This window comes from Cariama cristata, unplaced genomic scaffold (genome assembly GCF_000690535.1).
Source record: "Cariama cristata isolate BGI_N322 unplaced genomic scaffold, ASM69053v1 scaffold20273, whole genome shotgun sequence".
Taxonomy (NCBI): Eukaryota; Metazoa; Chordata; class Aves; order Cariamiformes; family Cariamidae; genus Cariama; species Cariama cristata.
In genome coordinates, this window is record NW_009608042.1 from 1 (window position 1) to 18893 (window position 18893).

Below are 18893 nucleotides of genomic sequence, written 5' to 3' on the forward strand. Positions count from 1 at the left end.
GTGGTCGCGATGCGGGGGGTGGTGAGGGAGCTGCCAGGGGCGCGGGTGGAAGGGAGGGAGGATGGCGGAGGGAGAGGGCTCAGGGCCGCTCCGGGCTCAGCATCGCGGGCTGAGGGATGGCTGGTGGTGGCAGGGAACGGGGGAGGTCTTAGACCGCGGATCTAACTGGGATCTTAATTCCCCTCTGTTTTCTGCTTTCTTTTCAGGTCACGAATCAGGTAAGCAGCTTTTATTTGAAGTAACCTTTAGTCTTTCTGCAGCTTTAGGCCCATCTCCTTTCATTTTCCTGTAGTAAAGGCTCTTGCTTCTCCAGCGAGAGCAGCCCCTTCCTCCCACACGGGTGTCTGCTCTCAGTCTTCTAATATGGGACCGAACTGGAAGCTCCTCGGAAACCTCCGAGTACATAGTATCATGGTAGCATATACATGAAAGAAAAAACAGTAAAGGAAAAGAGAATAGGTGTGATGTGGCTATTAATGTAATGTAATCTCTAATGTTTTTCAAGATAGGTTTTAATTCATTAATTAATGACTAAAACATTATTATATATTTATTTATAATGTGTGCTAGTTCTGGACCTATACATGATGATTTTGTGCAATTGTGTGGATCTGCTTACATCACTGTGCTGCAATCTCTTTTATTCTTGGCTTACCATAAGAAATAATGTTACTTCACCACATTTGCACTTTGCTGCTTATTCGTGACAGTATCTGCCTGATATGTTGTTGCTGTTTTTGTTAGCATAGTAGAATCCACACTGGAGAAAGAAAGCTTGTTCTAGTCCACAAAACAATGTAAGTGCTAGGTAAACTCTACCTGAAAGGAAACCACACATACACCAACGCTGCATCATGGTCTCAGTCATAATTTTGAGTATCTTTAACAAGCATTAGAAGTCAGATGTTGATCCCAGCAGTCCTGTTGATAATGTTATGGACGGTCTTTAAAGCTAAAAGACTCTGAAGCTCCCAGCAGTAAGATGACATTCTTAAAACTATATTGTTGAAATATTTTGGAGATTAGGAATTTCTGTGTGTGAACATATTTTTTTGTTGTTGTTGCTGTAATATACTAACTGAGTCTGCAGGAGAGTGAAGGGTTATTTCATGCTGGGTCATTTTGTATTTGGCTTTATAGTTTCCTAGGACAAATAATTTTACAATTCTTACAGTATTGCTACTGTGGAGCAATTTGAGAAGTTTTTAATCCCAGTCCTGAGTTAACAACCTTTCCTGGGAATTTTTCTGAAATGTGTGCTATGATTTCCTCACGTTTTAGTTTTTTTTTTTATTTTATTTTTTTTATTATTTTGAAATTCAGAGACTAAATTCCAGTTTGGAAGGAAATAGCTGTGAATAAATGACTATTAGAATTTCAAATTCTCTCATTTCATCTCAATTTCCAGATGTTGAGATGAGCTCATCATAGTACAAATAAAGTCCTGTCATCTGTAAGGTAGAAACTGAGGAAGAAAAACTAGTGACTTTTTTTTATCTGAATTATCTTATGTCACTACATGTTTATGTTATATGGAGAAAATCCTAAAAGAATGTTAAATGAACAGTTCTAAGTGTGTTCAAAATCTGTCTCTCTTGCCCATTGGTGTTGCTTTGATGATGGATGATATCTATCAATTGTGAATGATCATGGGTTGTAGGAACTTTTACTCTACAAGGATTTTCTTGTTAATATTTCTGTACAGAAAAGGCCACTTTAGACCAGTTAGTCTTCCTCCTTCACTATATTTTGCTAGTCTTAACTGAGCAGTGGTGGTTATTATCTAGACTGAAGTGTGTATTTAAAAAAAAAAAAGGGAAAAAAATGGTCAGTGTTGAATATGAATACACCTTGCGTTATTAGTCATTGTTCTTTTAAATCTCATCGGTACAGTGGTAAATTGTGTAACAACAGGGCTGTTAGTCACAAGTTATTAATATCCTGCTTATGTTTAAAACAACAATAATAGTAATTAAGTTAAGATTCAAATGACATTGTGAACACATTTTTAAAAGAACTCTGAGTTAATTGCAAGGGCAGACCTTTTTCTGGTACTATGTGCTGTACTTTGTGAAATATTCTGGAATTCTTCGGGATTAAAAAAAAAGGTATGCCCCTAATAGCTGTAATATATGCGTTGAGTAGTAGTTTAGTACATGTATCTGTTTCTACAGACATCTAGCCATGTGTTTCTTGGTGTGTGTGGTGTTTTTTTTTCTTCTTAAAATTGTATTTTATTTGTTTTACTTGAGTGTTAGGCTATCCTTGGAACATATTACTTCTGTTAGTATTAATGTTATTGCTAGGTGTGGCAGTGAACTCTTAAAACCAAAAAAAATTCGAGTGACCTGTAACATGCGTGGATTATTAACTATTAGGTCGTAGTCAGAACTGTCATTATGATTTAACAAATGCTTAGCCTATTTTGGTTATTGTACCAATCATTTCATTCCCTTTTTTAATAGTAACTAGAAAGGAAATGTACTAAATGCAGGTTCATTTGCTTTTAATACGTTCTTACCATACTGTGTGCGCTCTAGTTTTGACATGTAAATTTTAAATTTGAGACTCTTTCGATCTTTGTGGTAGAAACTCAGATGATAATGGAGAATGACTGGTATTTCTCAGTTTTAGGGTATGTGAAATCTTTCCAAAGCATCTTGAAAGTTTTTCCCTATCTGAAAGCATTTCTGTTATAATACAAGTCTAGGAATTTCTAAATCCTTAGTGGATATCGGACCTCTCTTTGTGCATATATATTAGAATTTAAAGGTTCAGAAACTGGCTGGTGAGGGTAAACAGGAATATTCTTTCTTAGTTTTAGAGATTTCCAGTGGGAGTGACTCACTTGGAATACCACAGCCGTGTATCTGTAGTGATGTTTTTAAGAGAGGAGTCAGCATAGTTACATGTACCATACGGTGCTAATTTAATTGTCACAATACTTTTTTTTCCCTTCCACTTCTACAGTCTGATAGAATGAATTGTTAGTCCACCTCTGATACAGAAAGAGTTGATAATTAGCATTTACAAAGCTCCACTTTGTGCACAGTGATGACAGGGAGTGGTTTCTTCTCTTTGACCTTCAGCTGGGGGGCCTGACATCATTAGTGCTATCCTTCTTCCTGAATCTCTTAACAAGACTTTCCGCACTAGTGGGAGAGAGAAAGCAAGAAAATGGGGTTTATCTGCCCACTGTTTACCAGATGACGTTTGGCTGTGTATCTTGTTCTCAATTTCTTCTCCCACCAAAAAAAAAAACAACAAAAAAGAAAAGACTGCATACAGATTTTTGGAGTGAAAAGATCAGACACAAGCTGATTGTTCTTCATCATGATGTCGCTTCAGCCTGGCTTGCAACCCACAATTGATTCCCTAGCAAACGTAGATAAACAAAAAAGTAGTATTGGTAGATATCTTCCTTGATCTCACGCATTCTAAGAAATATCCTCACTTCCTAGGTAAGGTACCATATCAACTCATGCTTTTGTTATATCCAGGTAAGGATAGAGTAATTGACTGCATCTAATTACGAAGCTCAAGCACTGGCTTCAGGTATTTCAGAGTTAAACTATTGAGAGCTGGGTGTGGCTTGGGTTTTTCTTGCCACATAGCGCTTACTTGCCAGTTCTTAGTTACCTTCCAGCATTACTTTCAGGCCTTTGATCCTACTTTTTTTTTCTTTTCTTTTTTTAAAGCTGTTAAGGTACTGAGAGTCAGCTACATAAAGAAATTAATTTTAGTCCATGGACATACTTGACAGCTGTGACTTTAAAGTCACAGGGGCAATAAAGATCACAAAACATAGAACAAATGGCAGAAACTGGATACAGCCAGTGTTCACCCAGTTATGGAACACATTTCTTAAGGGTGTCGGGCAAATACAGAGATTAATTAAGTATCTCAAAGAAACAAACTTTACTCTTCCTAAAAGGTCTTTCCATTTTGTGAACTCTGCAACACTCAATCACACACGCTTTCGCAAAAGAAAGCTCTACTGATCAAAGTAATTAAAAAGGCAGTGCCTACGATTCCTGAAGTGTATTGAGTGGTAGTACTCGTAGGTGAGGAGTGAAAGGATGTCGGATGTGAAGAAACAGAGATGTCCTTCTGAAAATGCTTAGCTAAGCTTACTTTTTTTTTTTAATTGGGAAGTGGAGGAGTGAAGTTTAACTCTCCTGTTGTAAGCAGAGTGGAAACAGCAGAGGTATTGTGCGTGCTTGTAAAACAGCCTGTTATGAGCGTAGCCTCAGAAAGTGGAAGACCAGGACTCAGTTTGTGTCTTTCTGTAAAGAGAATACCCCAGAAAGCCTTCCACAGAGCCAACAAAGGGGAAGTGTTGAGGCTGTGGCACAGCACAGCAAAGAATAAGCACAAGGACAAATATGAAAGGATTGCAGATGTCCACTGTGAGATCACTTGTTGAATAGCTTCTTCTAGTTTAAAATATCTCAAGCTATATAGACCTCTTACTGAGTTTATGGTAGGTGGATATGTTGCAAAGGGAAAATTGTAACTTGTTTTGGGGATTAGAGCATTATTTATATGAATAGTTGAAAGATTGGCTTAGATCTGTCTTTGTATGTTCATCAGTAATTGAAAGCTGAGAAAACCATGTCTTTCATTCCTCTATTTGTACTTGCCACTTCTGGCCTTTTATTATGCTCTTCTTTGCTCAGTTTCTTATTTCTGTTTCAATGACCTAACCTAAAAGTTGTAACAAGGAAGCCCTTACTGTCTCAAACACTGTTTAAGTGAATGGGGTGCTACAGAGTGGAAAACAAGTGATAGTGGTTTGTGGGGTAGGTTATCTTGTTGCGCTGAAGGTGCTGTTCTCCTGTTTTGCATTTTCTTTGGCTTAAAGGACCATCAGAATCAGTAGAATCCAATTGTTGTTTTAGTACATTGTAAAAATAATATGTATAACAGCTGATTTGGAAGAGTGGATTGATCCAGTTTGTGCACATTATGAATAATCGTGTAGGCCATAGAAAGAAGTCTCTGTTTTTCACAGCATAACGTGGTGTGCCATTTTGAAACAGTGGCTCAGTAGCTGATCCTCAGGACTGTGCTTGGAGCATTCTAAAGCTCTCGCTCGCTGGGGCAGTTTCAGAGGAAACCTGGGTCAGCTGGTTAGCCTGGCTTTCTATGTGCTTTGCATTGCTGCCTGTGTGATGTCCTGGTTCAATATATATGGCAGTGCCTGGGCGTGCTGAGTATTAAGTTTCGAAACTGCTTGATGGATATGTTAAAAATATATACCTCTCGTTGTGAAGATCAGGAGCACTACCTGCAGGTCAGTGCTGCTGTTTTAGACACCCTGGAGAAACTAACACAATTGGAAGGATAAGAATTTTGTGGGTGTAAGATTTCTCACATTTTTGAAGTTGAAAGTGTTCTCTCTCTCTCTTTTTTTTTTTCCTCCTTCATTGCAAATTTTGGAGGAAAAAAACCCCAGACAAAATAATAATTAAAAAAAAAACCACCAACAAAAACCCTGATGATATATGGGCTGTATTCCTTGAACTTTATTATGAGGCTCTGAAATACAGCACTTGAGGATATTAGAGAATTTGTAATAAATCTTGAATTTCTCAAGTAAGTTTATTATAATGGAGCATTTCTTGTTTGAGCAAGACCATATTGTGGCCATTTTAAGTGAGGGGTAGTTTGTAAAGAAGAATAATTGCCTCATGTAAGTTACCAGAAGCAAATACATGGCTGTATGCCTTTTGACCTGCTGTATACAACTAGAGTTTCTACAGCTGCTGCTATCGTGTCACGTCAGTCATTTTGATTAATGGTCTGAAAGACGCCTTCTCTAAAATATATTGAAAAATGATCCCTTCATTTTAATTCCATAAGTGTCATAATGAAAAAATAAAGAAATATATCCTTTTAACACCCAATCAATAAAATATTGTTTGGGTGGTTCCCTTATTTCTATAAAGGAATTTCACTTATGAAATAAACATTTTTTTATAATAAGCCTCTATAAATGATGTATAAAGAATTGAAAGCAAAATATTATGCATTTATATTTGTAATATAGATTAGTTTAATAAGAACTGGATACTTAAAGGGCTGGATACAACCATCTATTTGTGGATTTATATAAATTGTAATAGAAATGTTTTTCTGTTTGTGGTTTTTTTTTTTCCTTGGTGATAGTTACATCAGACATTTATGCAATGTCTTACAACTTTCTAGGGAAAAATTAGCTTCAATTTAACAAACTGCCAGTATTTCTTATGCATTGATGAAAAAGTTACAAAATGTTGTCTTAATTGGTTTATTTAGATGTAGTCCTTCCAGTTTCCTAAAGCCATAGGCATGTGTTGTTTTTGCAGGAGAAAGTCTTAACTGTGGTTTTGTTGTAGTACAGCAATGCTTTAATCCACTGAGCATAAGGACAATAAAATGTCGACTCTGTTGGTGTCTTGGTTTGCATTTGCATTTAGAAGAGGATTACAACAGTTGGTTCTTCCCACAAAAGCTCTTTGACTTTTGCATTTGAATGTCTGGAAATGTTTGTGCATTTTGTCAGTTTTATGTTTTCATGGTTCCAACTTGTATACAAATTCTACAGTAAAATGTAGAAAACTTGAAGTCTTGAGTATAATGCCTTAGAATTTGGAATGTGACGTTCTTGAAATATTTACAAATGCCATCTAACTTTAATTGCACCTATATTTCAAAGTCCATTTTGTTACAGTGGTTGATCTCACTTTGTTTTTACGTGCAAGAGACAAAAGTGGAAAAGAGCATTGTTACTTCAGACAATATTTAAATTGTGCATTAACTACTTCAGAAGTTTTCTGTTAAAAAAAAAATTACACCCTTACTTTTTCGTACCCCACTTACCCTTTCTGCATCTCCATCAACCCCATAAATCAGATCTTTAAACTGGCTGTGTAACTGTGTTGGCAGAAGTACTATTTTAAACTGCTGAAGTCAAGTTGCCTGGGTCAAGATGTTGCTAGGTTGCCTTTGTCCGCTGGGTTTCCTTTCTACTTTTGAGGGTCTTTAAAAATAAATAAATAAGCATGAACTTTTTTTTAATTACATAAATTTCATGAACCTTAAAGGTAGTTAGTGTGCCTCAGAGCAGAATCATGTATTAAAGATAACTACTCTGTGCCTCTTTCAGTGCCTAACAGTTAGTAGGTTAATGTAGTAGTACCGACGATGAAAACAGCATAGGTTATGCCACATAGGTAACGTGCCTAAATGTGCTTATTGTAATGTTTTTTGCTATTAAGTAACATTCAGATGTCCAGATTTACAGTTTGTGGTGATTTAGAATACAATCAGGTAGGCTGGAAGGGACCTCTAGAGTTCTGTAGTCCAACCATGTTCTGGTCAAAGCAGGTTGCTCAGGAACTTGTCAAGTTCTGAATCCTCAAAGGATGGCATCTCTGCAGCCTCCTGGGCAGCCTATTCTAGTGTTTGACCATGATCATTATTTTTAAAATTTATTTTTAAATGCTTTCCTTGTCAAATTCAAATTTTATGTGTTCCAACCTCTGTCCATTGTTTCTCATTGTTCTACTGTGCATTGCTGAGATGAGTCTGTCTCCATCTTCTCTGCACTCACCGTTAGCTAGCTGGAAACAGTAAGAATCAGGTGAGAAGGAAGGGCCTTCTGGAATACTGGGGGGAAAAAAGGAGAAATTAATGAGAACTGCAGATAAGGGGTATGTGTGTGGGGAAAGTAATTTCAAAAGTGACTTTTTGTTTAATGATTAGCTGGACCAGTGAAAAACCAAGGAGTGTTTTTCAGGAAGGTATTTTAATACAACAAGAAGAGAGACAACTGAAAATATGACAACAATCAGTAAAAATAAGGTTCTGAAAAAGTTAATAAACTAGATACAGACATGTGTGGTATTTTTTTGTTGCTGCTGCTGTTCTTCTTCCTGAGCCCCAGTAAGACTTCTGTAATGTAGCCAAGTATCTTTTTTTTTTCTTTTCTAAGGTGAATGCTCAAAGACATATAAATTAAGAATAGTTAGCCATGTGATAACCAATGACTGAAAAAGAGTATCTAATACTCTCTTGTGCAGATCTAGAGAAATAGCAAGTTGCTATTTTATGTTAACCTGAGTATGTAGTATCAATAAGTTAAGAGAAAGTAAACAGCTGGAAGTGAGTGAGCCCTCAGATACAGTGAAAAGTACCCTAACTGCTCTGTCTGGTAGGTATCAGTAGAATAAAATTGCTTGGGTAATTCCTGAATAATAGGAATGCAAAGCAGCAGAGGTCCCTCCCTATGAGTGACATTATCTAAAAAGCATACAGAACTGCCTGCTGTCCTAAAACAGGAATGCTTTTGTCAGTGAGGAAGGGGTTGCTTCAACTCCTGGTGCATAACTGACTCCTTTTTGTACCAGCATCTTTGTCTGGCCTAGGAAAGGGCTGGAAAAAGACTGAGGGAGAAAAAGAGGAGGTTTAATTTAGTTCTTACTAAGGTATTCGTGTAACTTGCCAAAATTGAAGCTGTTGCTTGTGATGTCTCTTTTTCTGACCTTCCTGTGTCACATCCAATACGGATTTTTGTCCCTCTAAAGAACTTTCCCTGGTTCCGAACAACTTGGTTTTATTCCTACATTCTCCCCTATTGAACTCCTTTTTATCTTTGCATGTCTCCACATTAAAAACAAGCTCCATATATTTGTTTTAAGGGTTCTGCCCATCTTGCCATCTATTGTTCATCTGTTACCCATCTGTCAGTCTCTCTTACACAGGGGTTTATGCTGCTAGTTTTTATCATCTACTTACTAAATTTTCAGAAGGATATCTCTATCATATTTTTCCTGGGCCTGAATGAAACCCTCTTGATACACAGAGGTATCTCCTTTGCCTGTTTTGGATCTCTCCTTAGTATTTTTTTTAAACAACTTTATTGTAGAATTGTAGGCTGCTTGTATGTTAAGATCACTGCCTATCATACTAAGCCCATGCTCTTACTGTTCTCTGTAGTCTATACATTCTCATTGTATACTGAAACTTATAATTTCTTAGATTGTAAAGTTTCTAGACAGCATGGTAACATGAGTAATGAAAAGCACCCTATATCTGTGGAGTTTTAGTTATGTTGAATGTTTCATCCAGGAGTTTGAGTAGCTATTCTTGGGTTTAGGGAGCATTTGGTTGATTTGGGGTTTGTGGGGAGTGTTTTTGTTTGGTGGTTGTTTTCCCCCCCCTAGTGATGCAGAGCAGGACAGGAGAACCTAAATAATTTTTTTTGTCCGGTAGCTTAATGTGATCATTGTAGCATTACCTCTTCTGGTTGTGGGGTCTTTTTCTAGGTGAGTATTGTTTTTATTTTGTTTGGGGTTTTGTACCCTTATTTCATGTAATATTGCAAAACAATAAATGGTATTTTTTTCAGTTTCATTACTTTTCCCACAGTTCTGAATAGCAGTAGTAAAAATGATGGAAAGATTAGTCATTGGCTTCATAAGAAAAGTACTAGAAGTACAAATAATGTTTTAATGCACCCATACATGTACTCCCTTCCCCTTCAGAATTTTTTTTTGTTATTCACAGTGGTAATTACCTTCACAACCTAGAGGGTTAGATTAGACTAGAAGTTCAAAATACTGTCTTCTATTTCATCAGCTAGTAAATACTTAACATTTTCCCTTTTTGCCATTTTCATTAAAAGATAATAATTTGGCCTTCTTCCTGATCTTGGCAAAGCTGAAAGGTAGTATAGAACCAAAAGAGCTTGCTGTATTACATAAGCAATCTTCTGAGTGAATTTTCTTATCATCCTTCAAAACTACCTTGTTTTTCAAACTAGTCAAAAAGGGTGGGTTCTGCAAAGCCTTAATTATGACTTGCCCAGTCCCACAAACCTCTGCATAAGGGAACAAAATGTCCTTAAGAGCTTGATAAAGACACTTTATTTTCCCCCTCATACCCCTTTTCCTCTTTGGATTTATGGTCAATCCATGTTTTTCATTATCAGTAGGTAGTGTAAGAAAAAGAGAAAAATGGGTGAAAGTGTTTACATGGCCTTATGAAAATAAAATCTCCATATTTTGCAATGCAGCCAGAGTCAAATACTGAACTAGCTCTGTGAATTGTATAGGTTATTACTGTAGATACTCTGAAAGCCATATTAATTTTTCCAAGATACTCTTTAAAGTTTTTTTCAAACTTAAATCAGCTTTGATTTTCATGTCATCATCAAGGTTTCGATGTCATGTCTTGCAGTGTAAAATGGAAACAGAATAATGCATTTAAAATGGTAAAGTGTGGGTTGTTTTTTCCCTGCCCCCCACCTCAGTCCACTGACTGCAAACTGCAGCTTCATTCTTTTAATAAACTTAATGGTATGTATATTTTCTATTGTTTCGCCCCCTTGTAGAAGATATTCCTAAGTGTTACTGGTAAAAATCTTCCTTATTCTTTATAAATAATTGTTGTCCATACATTCAGCCTTTGTAGACTATCTTCTTTATATCTCTAAATATTGAGAGTCAGCCTCTTGGCTACATCTCCTGAAAGACAAGCACCTTGCCTCTTGCCCAATACAAGTTGAAACTGGTGTTTGAAGGGATCTCATGTCAGACAAAGACACTTGTATTTTGTTGTATGTTCTTGTGTAGTGTTTTAATAAAATACTTATTTTGGATATTTCTTAAAGTTATATCTGTGTAGGTGTGGATCTACTCAAACATGGCATAACTGTTACTGTGTTCTTGTGTGGATGTGTAAAACTGCTCACTAGATGGATTACAGAAAGAGAGTCATCTATGCCTTTCATTTAGGCTTATCTTACGTGATTCTTAAGCATCTTTACTGCATATGTATCAATAAATAGATTTCCTCAAATAGCATTGGGCAGGAAGTATGATGAAGCTTTTAAAGTAATCTTTCCCCTCTGAGAAAGATAATGGGCAAATTACTCTGGTCTTCTACAGCATTACTTTTGGGAACGGTATTGGGAACTGCAGGGTTGAGTTTTGTTGAGAGCTGGCTAAAGAAATGCTTTAGGAGTTCATGGGTTTTTTTATTAGAAGAGGGTAGAGGAGTATTACTTGTTGCATGTTTTTTCAGGCATTTAAATTTGCAGCTGTTTATCAGCAGACTTTCCTTATTTTAAACTGAAGAGCCCTGGGTGACTGGATAAGATTTTGCTATAGAATGTTTTTTCCAGCAGAAGTACAGTAAGTTGTGAAATGTTAACTTTTTGGAAAGTAGACAGAGTTCCCACATCTTTAAGTTTTTCTCCAAAATGTATTTCTTTTACTGGTAGAAGCAGTGTTTCAAAATAGGATTTGTGTATGCCACAGTGTAAAATTACCTTTGTCTTATAAATATGAATGATCAGTGTGTGTATAGTAACAATAGTTTCTGAATTCAGTTAGGTTATTCTAGGCTCTGATAACACAAGTATTTCAAATTGTTTCGGATCATATATAGTTATTAATTCTGCAGCTGTTGTGGTACATAAGTTATATGAGTAAAAATCACTTTTTGCATTGTGACACATAGCTGTAATATAGGAAAAATTATCAGAAAGCCTTTGGCTTAGATGCTGTTCAGAAGTTCTAAAGAAGCAACTGAGAATTACTTGAAGATTCATGATTATTGTCTGGCACTTAATCTTTGTCTACTTCAAAATATGTTACTCTATCAGAGTTTGAAAGGATTTTTCACATAAAAGACAACCTTAAAAGGTACACCTACTAAAATACATATATTGTGTCTCTTTGCCTAAAAGGCCATCGAAGATCACAATTTTTTTGAGTTGCTGAAACCCAGCAGCTCCAATATGAGCACTGGTGTCAGGTATTCTGAAGTACTCATGGAGTCAAATAATATCCTAAGTTTATTCATCTGTGCTCTGACCTGTGATTTTTAGTTAGTGTGAATATTCAGTACTTTGTTTTGTGACAGAACACTTTCAAAATGGCTGAAAGGCTTTAATGCTTTAGTAAATAGTGCTGGGAATGTTTTCACTTCCCTTGCATAAAGCATTTTAAATAAATAAATAAAACATGGGGATTTGGTGTGTCTTTGTTAGCACTATGATTTATTCAGCCTAATTTATTAAAACTTGACTGTTGTTTATTCTCCTTTATTCTCCTTAAATTTTGGAAAGTATGGGTTATTGCAATGTATTTCACATTGTAAATACTCTGTTATGCTTCTAAAAAGATAGGTATATGAGCATACTCATTTAATATTATTCTATTTTTTTCTTTTCCAGTTTCTCAAACAGTTAGGTATACATCCTGACTGGCAATTTGTAGATGTTTATGGTATGGAACCAGAACTGCTTAGCATGGTGCCAAGACCTGTCTGTGCAGTGCTACTTCTCTTTCCAATAACAGAAAAGGTAAATGTTTAATTAATAATCAGCTAATCATTTTGTTGTAAATGAAATGGGAATGAACAGTTTGAATCTTGTACTTTGGTGTAATAATAGAATCAAGATGAGACTGAAACCTTATTCGGGAGACTAATGAATTAAAAACAACAGCATGCTTCCTTCAGAACCTTCTTTTGATAACCTTACATGTATATTTCCAATTTCTTTTCAAGTTGGAGTGGGAAAAGCTAATGCAGAAGCACAGAGAAATACACCTCACATTTTTCCATTACAGACAATTTAAGGCTTTTTTTTTTTAATAGGCACTGTGAAATGGCTCAGTTCTGCTACTCTTAGCAGAAAGCTACGACAGCATAAGCAAAATAAGATGTAGAGTGTAGGACTATATCAAATGCAACTACTTTTTGAGTTTTCATACTGTTGTACTGACCAAACTTCAATCCAGTTTTCAGTTCAGTAATCAGTACCAATATGGCTTTTGCTTCTTGGACATATGGGGCATATTTCTAAGATGAAAGATTTGCCCCCCCCCCTTCTTCCTCTATGTTAGACTTTGAAATACTTGATTTGGTTAAATCCTCAAATCTGCTTATTTTATGTCATTATATGCTTCTACATAGAGAAGACCTCCATCTTGCATATCTCCTGAGAGTGTTACATAGGTTGAAATGTGTGATTCATATTAATCTTTCAATTTATAAAAATCTTGTGTGATTGTGATAAGGTCAACCAAAAAGTTTGAGGTGAATCTGCCCAAACTTCTTCCTTGTATTGTGTCTCATAAAAAGAACACGTGGCTTATAAGGACAAAGCAGTTAGCTATTAAAGCTTAACTTCGGTAACAAAACCTGTTTAAATAGAGAGAAGAGTGACGAGGTCAGTCCTGTAAACCTTTGCATTCTCAGTTTCTCCAAAACAGCTATGCAGGCGGTCCTTTTCAGGCTTGATTTCAGCTACCTTGGTAGTTTTGATTTTTAAGCAAACTCTTAACAGTTTTCACCTGTCTTCAGGCTGTCACCTTTGAGGCATTGTTTTCTGTGTGCTGCGGTTTCTGTCTGGCTGCGTGAGCTATGGGTCTGAGCTCCTTCTGCTACTGTCACTTTTCTTTTGCCTCCCTGTCTGTGCAAACTCCCTTTCTCGGATCATGCTGTGGGAGCATCATCCCATGGGAAAGAATAGCCTTCAACAGAAGAAGGTGTATCCAATTTCATCCTGAAGAAGCATATGACAAACAGAACCAGGGAAACAGCATATGCTCTGTTGCATCGATAAATCAAATTTGATAGCCAGCCAAATATTTGAGATTTTCTCCAGCATGTTAATCCTTCAGAAACATAAGGGACACAAGTGTTTCTATCAACTGTTTAGCCTGAGTGTGGGAAGGCTGAATCTTTCATGTGAAGTCCCAATGTTCTGAAGCTTTTGTTGTTTAGTGTGAACTCCGCAAGACTCTTGGGTGTTGTTTCATATTTCTGGAGTACTTTTCCCCTCCTCAGTCTCCCTTTCAATATGGCCTGTTATAGTCTGCTTTTATTTAATTTATTATTTATTTATGAAAGTGTGCCTCTTAATTTTGCTGCCTTTGTAAACACTGTTCTATCATATCTTTGTTCTTCTGTCTAGAAGTTCCTTTCTTTCATGTTTGCTATATATTAATTTGCTTGAAGTTGCTTTTATGGCAAGATACTCCTGTTAGCATACAGATAATCTTAGGGTTATTGTCTAGTTTAAAGGTCAATGATTTTATTAGTCTGCATTGTAGGTTCTAAACAGAGTGAATACTGTGGGCGTTGGGCATTTTGGACATGGTCCAATGAATACATATCATGGGATAGCTTGGGTTAGGAGGGACCTCTTGAGGTGATCTGGTCTAACCCTTGGTCAAAACTGTATTTTCAGTATTCTCAACACTTATATATTTATTTTTGCCATGGACTTTATTTTGGTTAGCAGGGAGTGAATGACAGCTATATTGTTTACCTTCTCTGATCTGAACTTTTGTCTGATTATGCTCTATGGATTTTTTTCTCAATTAAGGATATTTTTGTTAACTTGTAGATAAGTGGTGTCAAGTTAAAATGCTTTGTAAATGCTCTTGTTACTACTTAGAACATTCAGACAAGCAACAAGCATGGAATCATGATGCAGGAAAAATTTCTTGTTTCCGATTGCCACGGACAGTACATAGTCTGGGAGAAATTTCTCATGGGTTTTCAGGAAGAGTTCCTTGATAACATTCTGTATTCGAACTACTTTTGCCATGCTTGTATAAAAAGCCTGTCTACTTCAATATTTCTTTTTTTGTCTGCAAAAGTATGTAGTAAAAGAGACAAAGGAGGAAGAAAGAACATTTGCTGTTTTCTTTCATTGTCTTTCTGTTTGAGATGAAAATCTTAAAATAAAAAAAGAACCAAAAAAACTCAACCAAACAAAAAACACCCCCCCAAAAGAACCAACAAACCACAACCAACAAAAAACTCCCACGAAACCAACACGCTGTTGCATAATATAACAGATTTTAGTGAATTATGATCTTTACAAAACAAGTACTTTAGATTGTTCAAACTAAATTATTTTACTACAGAAAACAAACATTCACTTTATGAATATAGCTTTTGAAGGGCCTGTTTTGAGACTGTGAGCATTATATAAATCTTATTTTATATTCCTGGAAAAAATGAAATGTAAATATGGAGCTTGTAAGAACGCTTCATGCTGATTAAATGCTTGGCTTGCCTAATAGCACTTTGAGACCTCTGTCCTTAAAAGCTTTTTGCTGGATTGAAGAGAGACAGTGTCAGGTGCTCAGATCAAAGAACTATTTTGAACATTTTTAAATTTATGTTAGGTAACGTATATTTCAAAATGATGTTTCAGGTGTGATTGGTTTTTGGCTAGTGACAAGGCATTGGTTTAAGAAACAACATAGAGCTGTTCAGTCGAGTAAGTTTACATATACTTGTCGAACCACATATGTTAGGCATTTCAAATTACAAGTTGAGTTTTGGTTTTATTTAGTTAGCTATTAGTTTTTAAAAATTATTTTTGCTTGAATAATGTAGCCAGTATCTATTTGTACTATTTGCGAAATGTCTATAACTTTCTTTCTAGTATGAAACCTTCAGAACAGAAGAAGAAGAGAGAATAAAAGCTAAGGGGCAAGATGTCAAATCATCAGTGTATTTCATGAAGCAGACCATTAACAATGCTTGTGGAACAATTGGGCTAATTCATGCTATTGCAAACAACAGAGATAAAATGAACTTTGGTAAGTTTTGTGGGCTGGTTGGGATTTTTTTGTTGACTTTTCCCTTTTTTTTTTTTTTTTACTTAACTGTGAGGAGGCATGGAGGGAAGGATACTTTTTGTACTATTTTCTCTGAACATAACCATTCATAAAGGACGATCTCTATTCAAAGAGTGTTTCTATCTATAATTATAAAAGCAGTGTTTCATACTAATTCATGAACTAAAGCACTTGAAATGTTGCAAACTGCAGCAGGTAGCAATTCCTCTTGAAGTCAGCCTTCAGTGTCTTAAAGATACAATGTAGTTATATCTTTAAATCTTTCATTGGATATAAGCATTCTTTAAGCTTTGAATGAAGTTGGAGTTAAAGCATGACTCTAATTATGTCTCTTTTATTTTTTTAAGAAACTAATTCTTCACTGAAAAAGTTCCTAGAAGATTCACTATCTATGACTCCTGAAGAGAGGGCCAAATACCTAGAAACTTATGAAGTTAGTATCATGCATTTTTACTTTTATTTAAAATGATACAAGAATTAGTTGCATGAGCAGGGACTGTCTTTAGGTCTTGATCCAGTGAAGCACTTAAACGATTCAGTTTTATATGTGAGCTTCTGATCAGACGGTTGCTGCAAAGAAAACCCTCCTTCCGTAGTTTAAAGTATTCCTGCCTGCCCAGAGCTCAGTCAGCAGAATGGATTTTGTCGATGTTCCTCACCCATATTAATTCCCTGGGTTAGTTTAAAATGACTTTGAAATAGATGAGAAATGTGTGCATAATCTTTTTGGTGGGTTCAGGATGCAGTTTAATGGTCAATTTAAGCTGATCTGGGGCTATTGCTGAAAGGATGGTCCTGCTGCTGCCTCCTTTCATTTGAGCCTTCTAGTCATCTCTCTTTGGCTGTAGCAGTTTAGGGCACACAAAGAGCTGATTTGGCTGAAATATAATCTTCTTCCACCACCACCCCAAACAATTAGATGAGCTAGCTGATATTGTGGTTAGCCAGATCGTTAGTGCTATTTGAAAGGATGTGGCAGAAACATCTGGCTTATGGTGGAAGAGGAGAATGGTGGTGTTGCTCTTGATGGTAATGATGATCCTCTCTCAAAATGAAAAACTTCATGATTTGCAAGTCTGTTCATTTTAAGCTTATTGTGAAGCCCTCAGGAATAAGGGTGTTAACATGTGGCTGAGGGAAGTAGTAACAAACAGAAACAGTAGAGGTTTGATGACATTTTCTGTAGAAATGTTGGACACAAGATGTCTGATCAGAGCTTCTATCTAAAGAATTTTGTCTGCCTAGGAAGTGATATGTAACAAAAACATTTGCCCATAGTGTCTTCTCTGTGTAAAAGTGCCCTTACAAACTGTTAGGTATTTGATTTGAATTGACTGTGATGAAACTGAAGTATTGGTCTTCTGCAATCCTCAGAAGTGGAGATTCTTTCTTTATTTTTTTTTTTGTTTATTTATTACAAACACTGAACAAAAATAGTTACATCTATGGCATTTGATAAAATGAAGAGCTTACAGACAGTGATTCTCAAAACACTAAAAATCTCTCATTTAAAGTCTGATTGAAATATGTTTTAATTTTAGGCTATTCGAGTCACTCATGAATCCAGTGCCCATGAAGGTCAGACTGAGGTATTCGTTTTTTAAAAAAAAATCTTTGTTAATAACTACTTTGAGTTGAATATAATTGAAATAAAAACAGTCATATGTTAAAGGTTTACAGTGAAATGGAGATTATTGCTTTGTTTGCAGTATTGTGTCATTAGTCACAAAATTAAGCGGCATTGTTGGGGGAAGTCCAACTTGAAGCTTGTTTGAGTTTTGGGGGTTTTGTTTTTAAGCATTTATGTAACATGGATGATCTTTTCAAGCTTCATTTCGGGGTAAAACAGCCAGTAATAGTATTTTCAATGAAAGTTGAGGTTTTGATGTTGCAAATTTGCAGGTAAGACTGTAAGATCCATAGTAATCATACAAGTGGAACAAACACTTTATGAGAGTCTGAAAAGTTTTACTTCAGGAAAACAAATAGTACAATACTTGCTTTACTATTGTGTATGTGCTGTTTGTATACAAATACTAATTCAGATAAATTCTTGCTAATACATGTATTTATAAGCTTTTATCCCCCAACAGATTGGGTGATAGGAAAAAAACCCAACGAAAACCTGAACCCAAACCCAACAAAAAACCTTAAAATAAGCATTCAACATTTTTCTTCTTCAGTCATACTAAGGCAGTTTGCCATCTTTCTGGTTCAGTTTTCAGTATCTGTTCCACAAAAAGAAAATGGATTAGATTGTTGCTAGCACTGCTTTGTTTGACAAAGAGAGGAACCCTCCTTTGTTTGGCTGTGACTCCAGTGGCTCATCTGCTTTCTTTTTTTTTGAAGTACAGTAGGTGAGGTTTTCTTTCTTCTTATGGCTTGTGCAGTGTCTTCTAAACAATGCAAGAGAAAGCAAAGCAGTCCTTTCTTCTCCCCTGTGCCCCACTATCTGGAAACGAAAATTAAGAGAATTGTTTTAACCATTTCTATTATAGATACTCAACAACTTCCTTTGTGATATTTTCTTTAAAAAAACCCCACCACTCTTCATATCTCTTTTTCTAAATTAATCAAGGTTCTTTATTTCAAGAAGAAACAGCAGAACAAATTCATATTTCTTTTCCTTTTTTAAAGTGAGAGACTCCAAAAAATCTGGTCTTTTTTTTTACACAAGTCCTTTTTGAGATATTCTTGGCAAGCTCAGTAAGAGAGAGGCTATGGAGATTATTCCCACAAGTTGCTGAAGACTGAATCTTTTCCTAAGATCCTTGTGAAAGAGAAAAACTACTTTAGTTGTTTTGATATACTGTGACATTCATCCAGGGAATGGTTTGTCTATGCATTTTTCTGACAGATATTATAGAATGACTGGGAAAGAAAATGCAAGGGCTGTGTAGTTCTGAGGGTCTTTGTAAAGATTCAGGAAGCATCTAAGTGATGATGGAATCTCCTAATAAGGGATAGTTAACTTCTTCCACAAATTAATTTGTTTCCTGATCAAGATAACCACAATACAAAAGATTAATAATTGTGTGGAAAGGTGAAGGCTTTTTTCATAATAAAAATTTATGTGTTAGCAACTATGTCTAAACACGAATATTGAATAGGTAGCTTCCTTGCCAAATATTTATTATTCCATTTTGCATAACTGAATCTGAAAGTAATTCAATATGATATTCCTTAGACTGGTAAAATAACTTCTTCCTGTCTTTCTGTTTCCAAGTTGAGATAGGA

The 18893-nt window shown here is 35.8% G+C and overlaps 1 protein-coding gene across 1 annotated transcript in view; it reads left to right on the plus strand.

Moving 5' to 3' along the window:
- The first annotated feature begins 210 nt into the window (after positions 1–210).
- UCHL3 (ubiquitin carboxyl-terminal esterase L3 (ubiquitin thiolesterase)) overlaps positions 211–18893 on the plus strand; it is a 44030-nt gene continuing 25347 nt past the window's right edge. The window contains exons 1-5 of the mRNA XM_009696993.1: positions 211–218; positions 12227–12355; positions 15461–15617; positions 16004–16089; positions 17198–17245. Coding sequence (XP_009695295.1) covers positions 12281–12355; positions 15461–15617; positions 16004–16089; positions 17198–17245 — 366 coding nt within the window. The 5' untranslated portion in view covers positions 211–218; positions 12227–12280. The remainder of the gene's footprint in view (positions 219–12226; positions 12356–15460; positions 15618–16003; positions 16090–17197; positions 17246–18893) is intronic.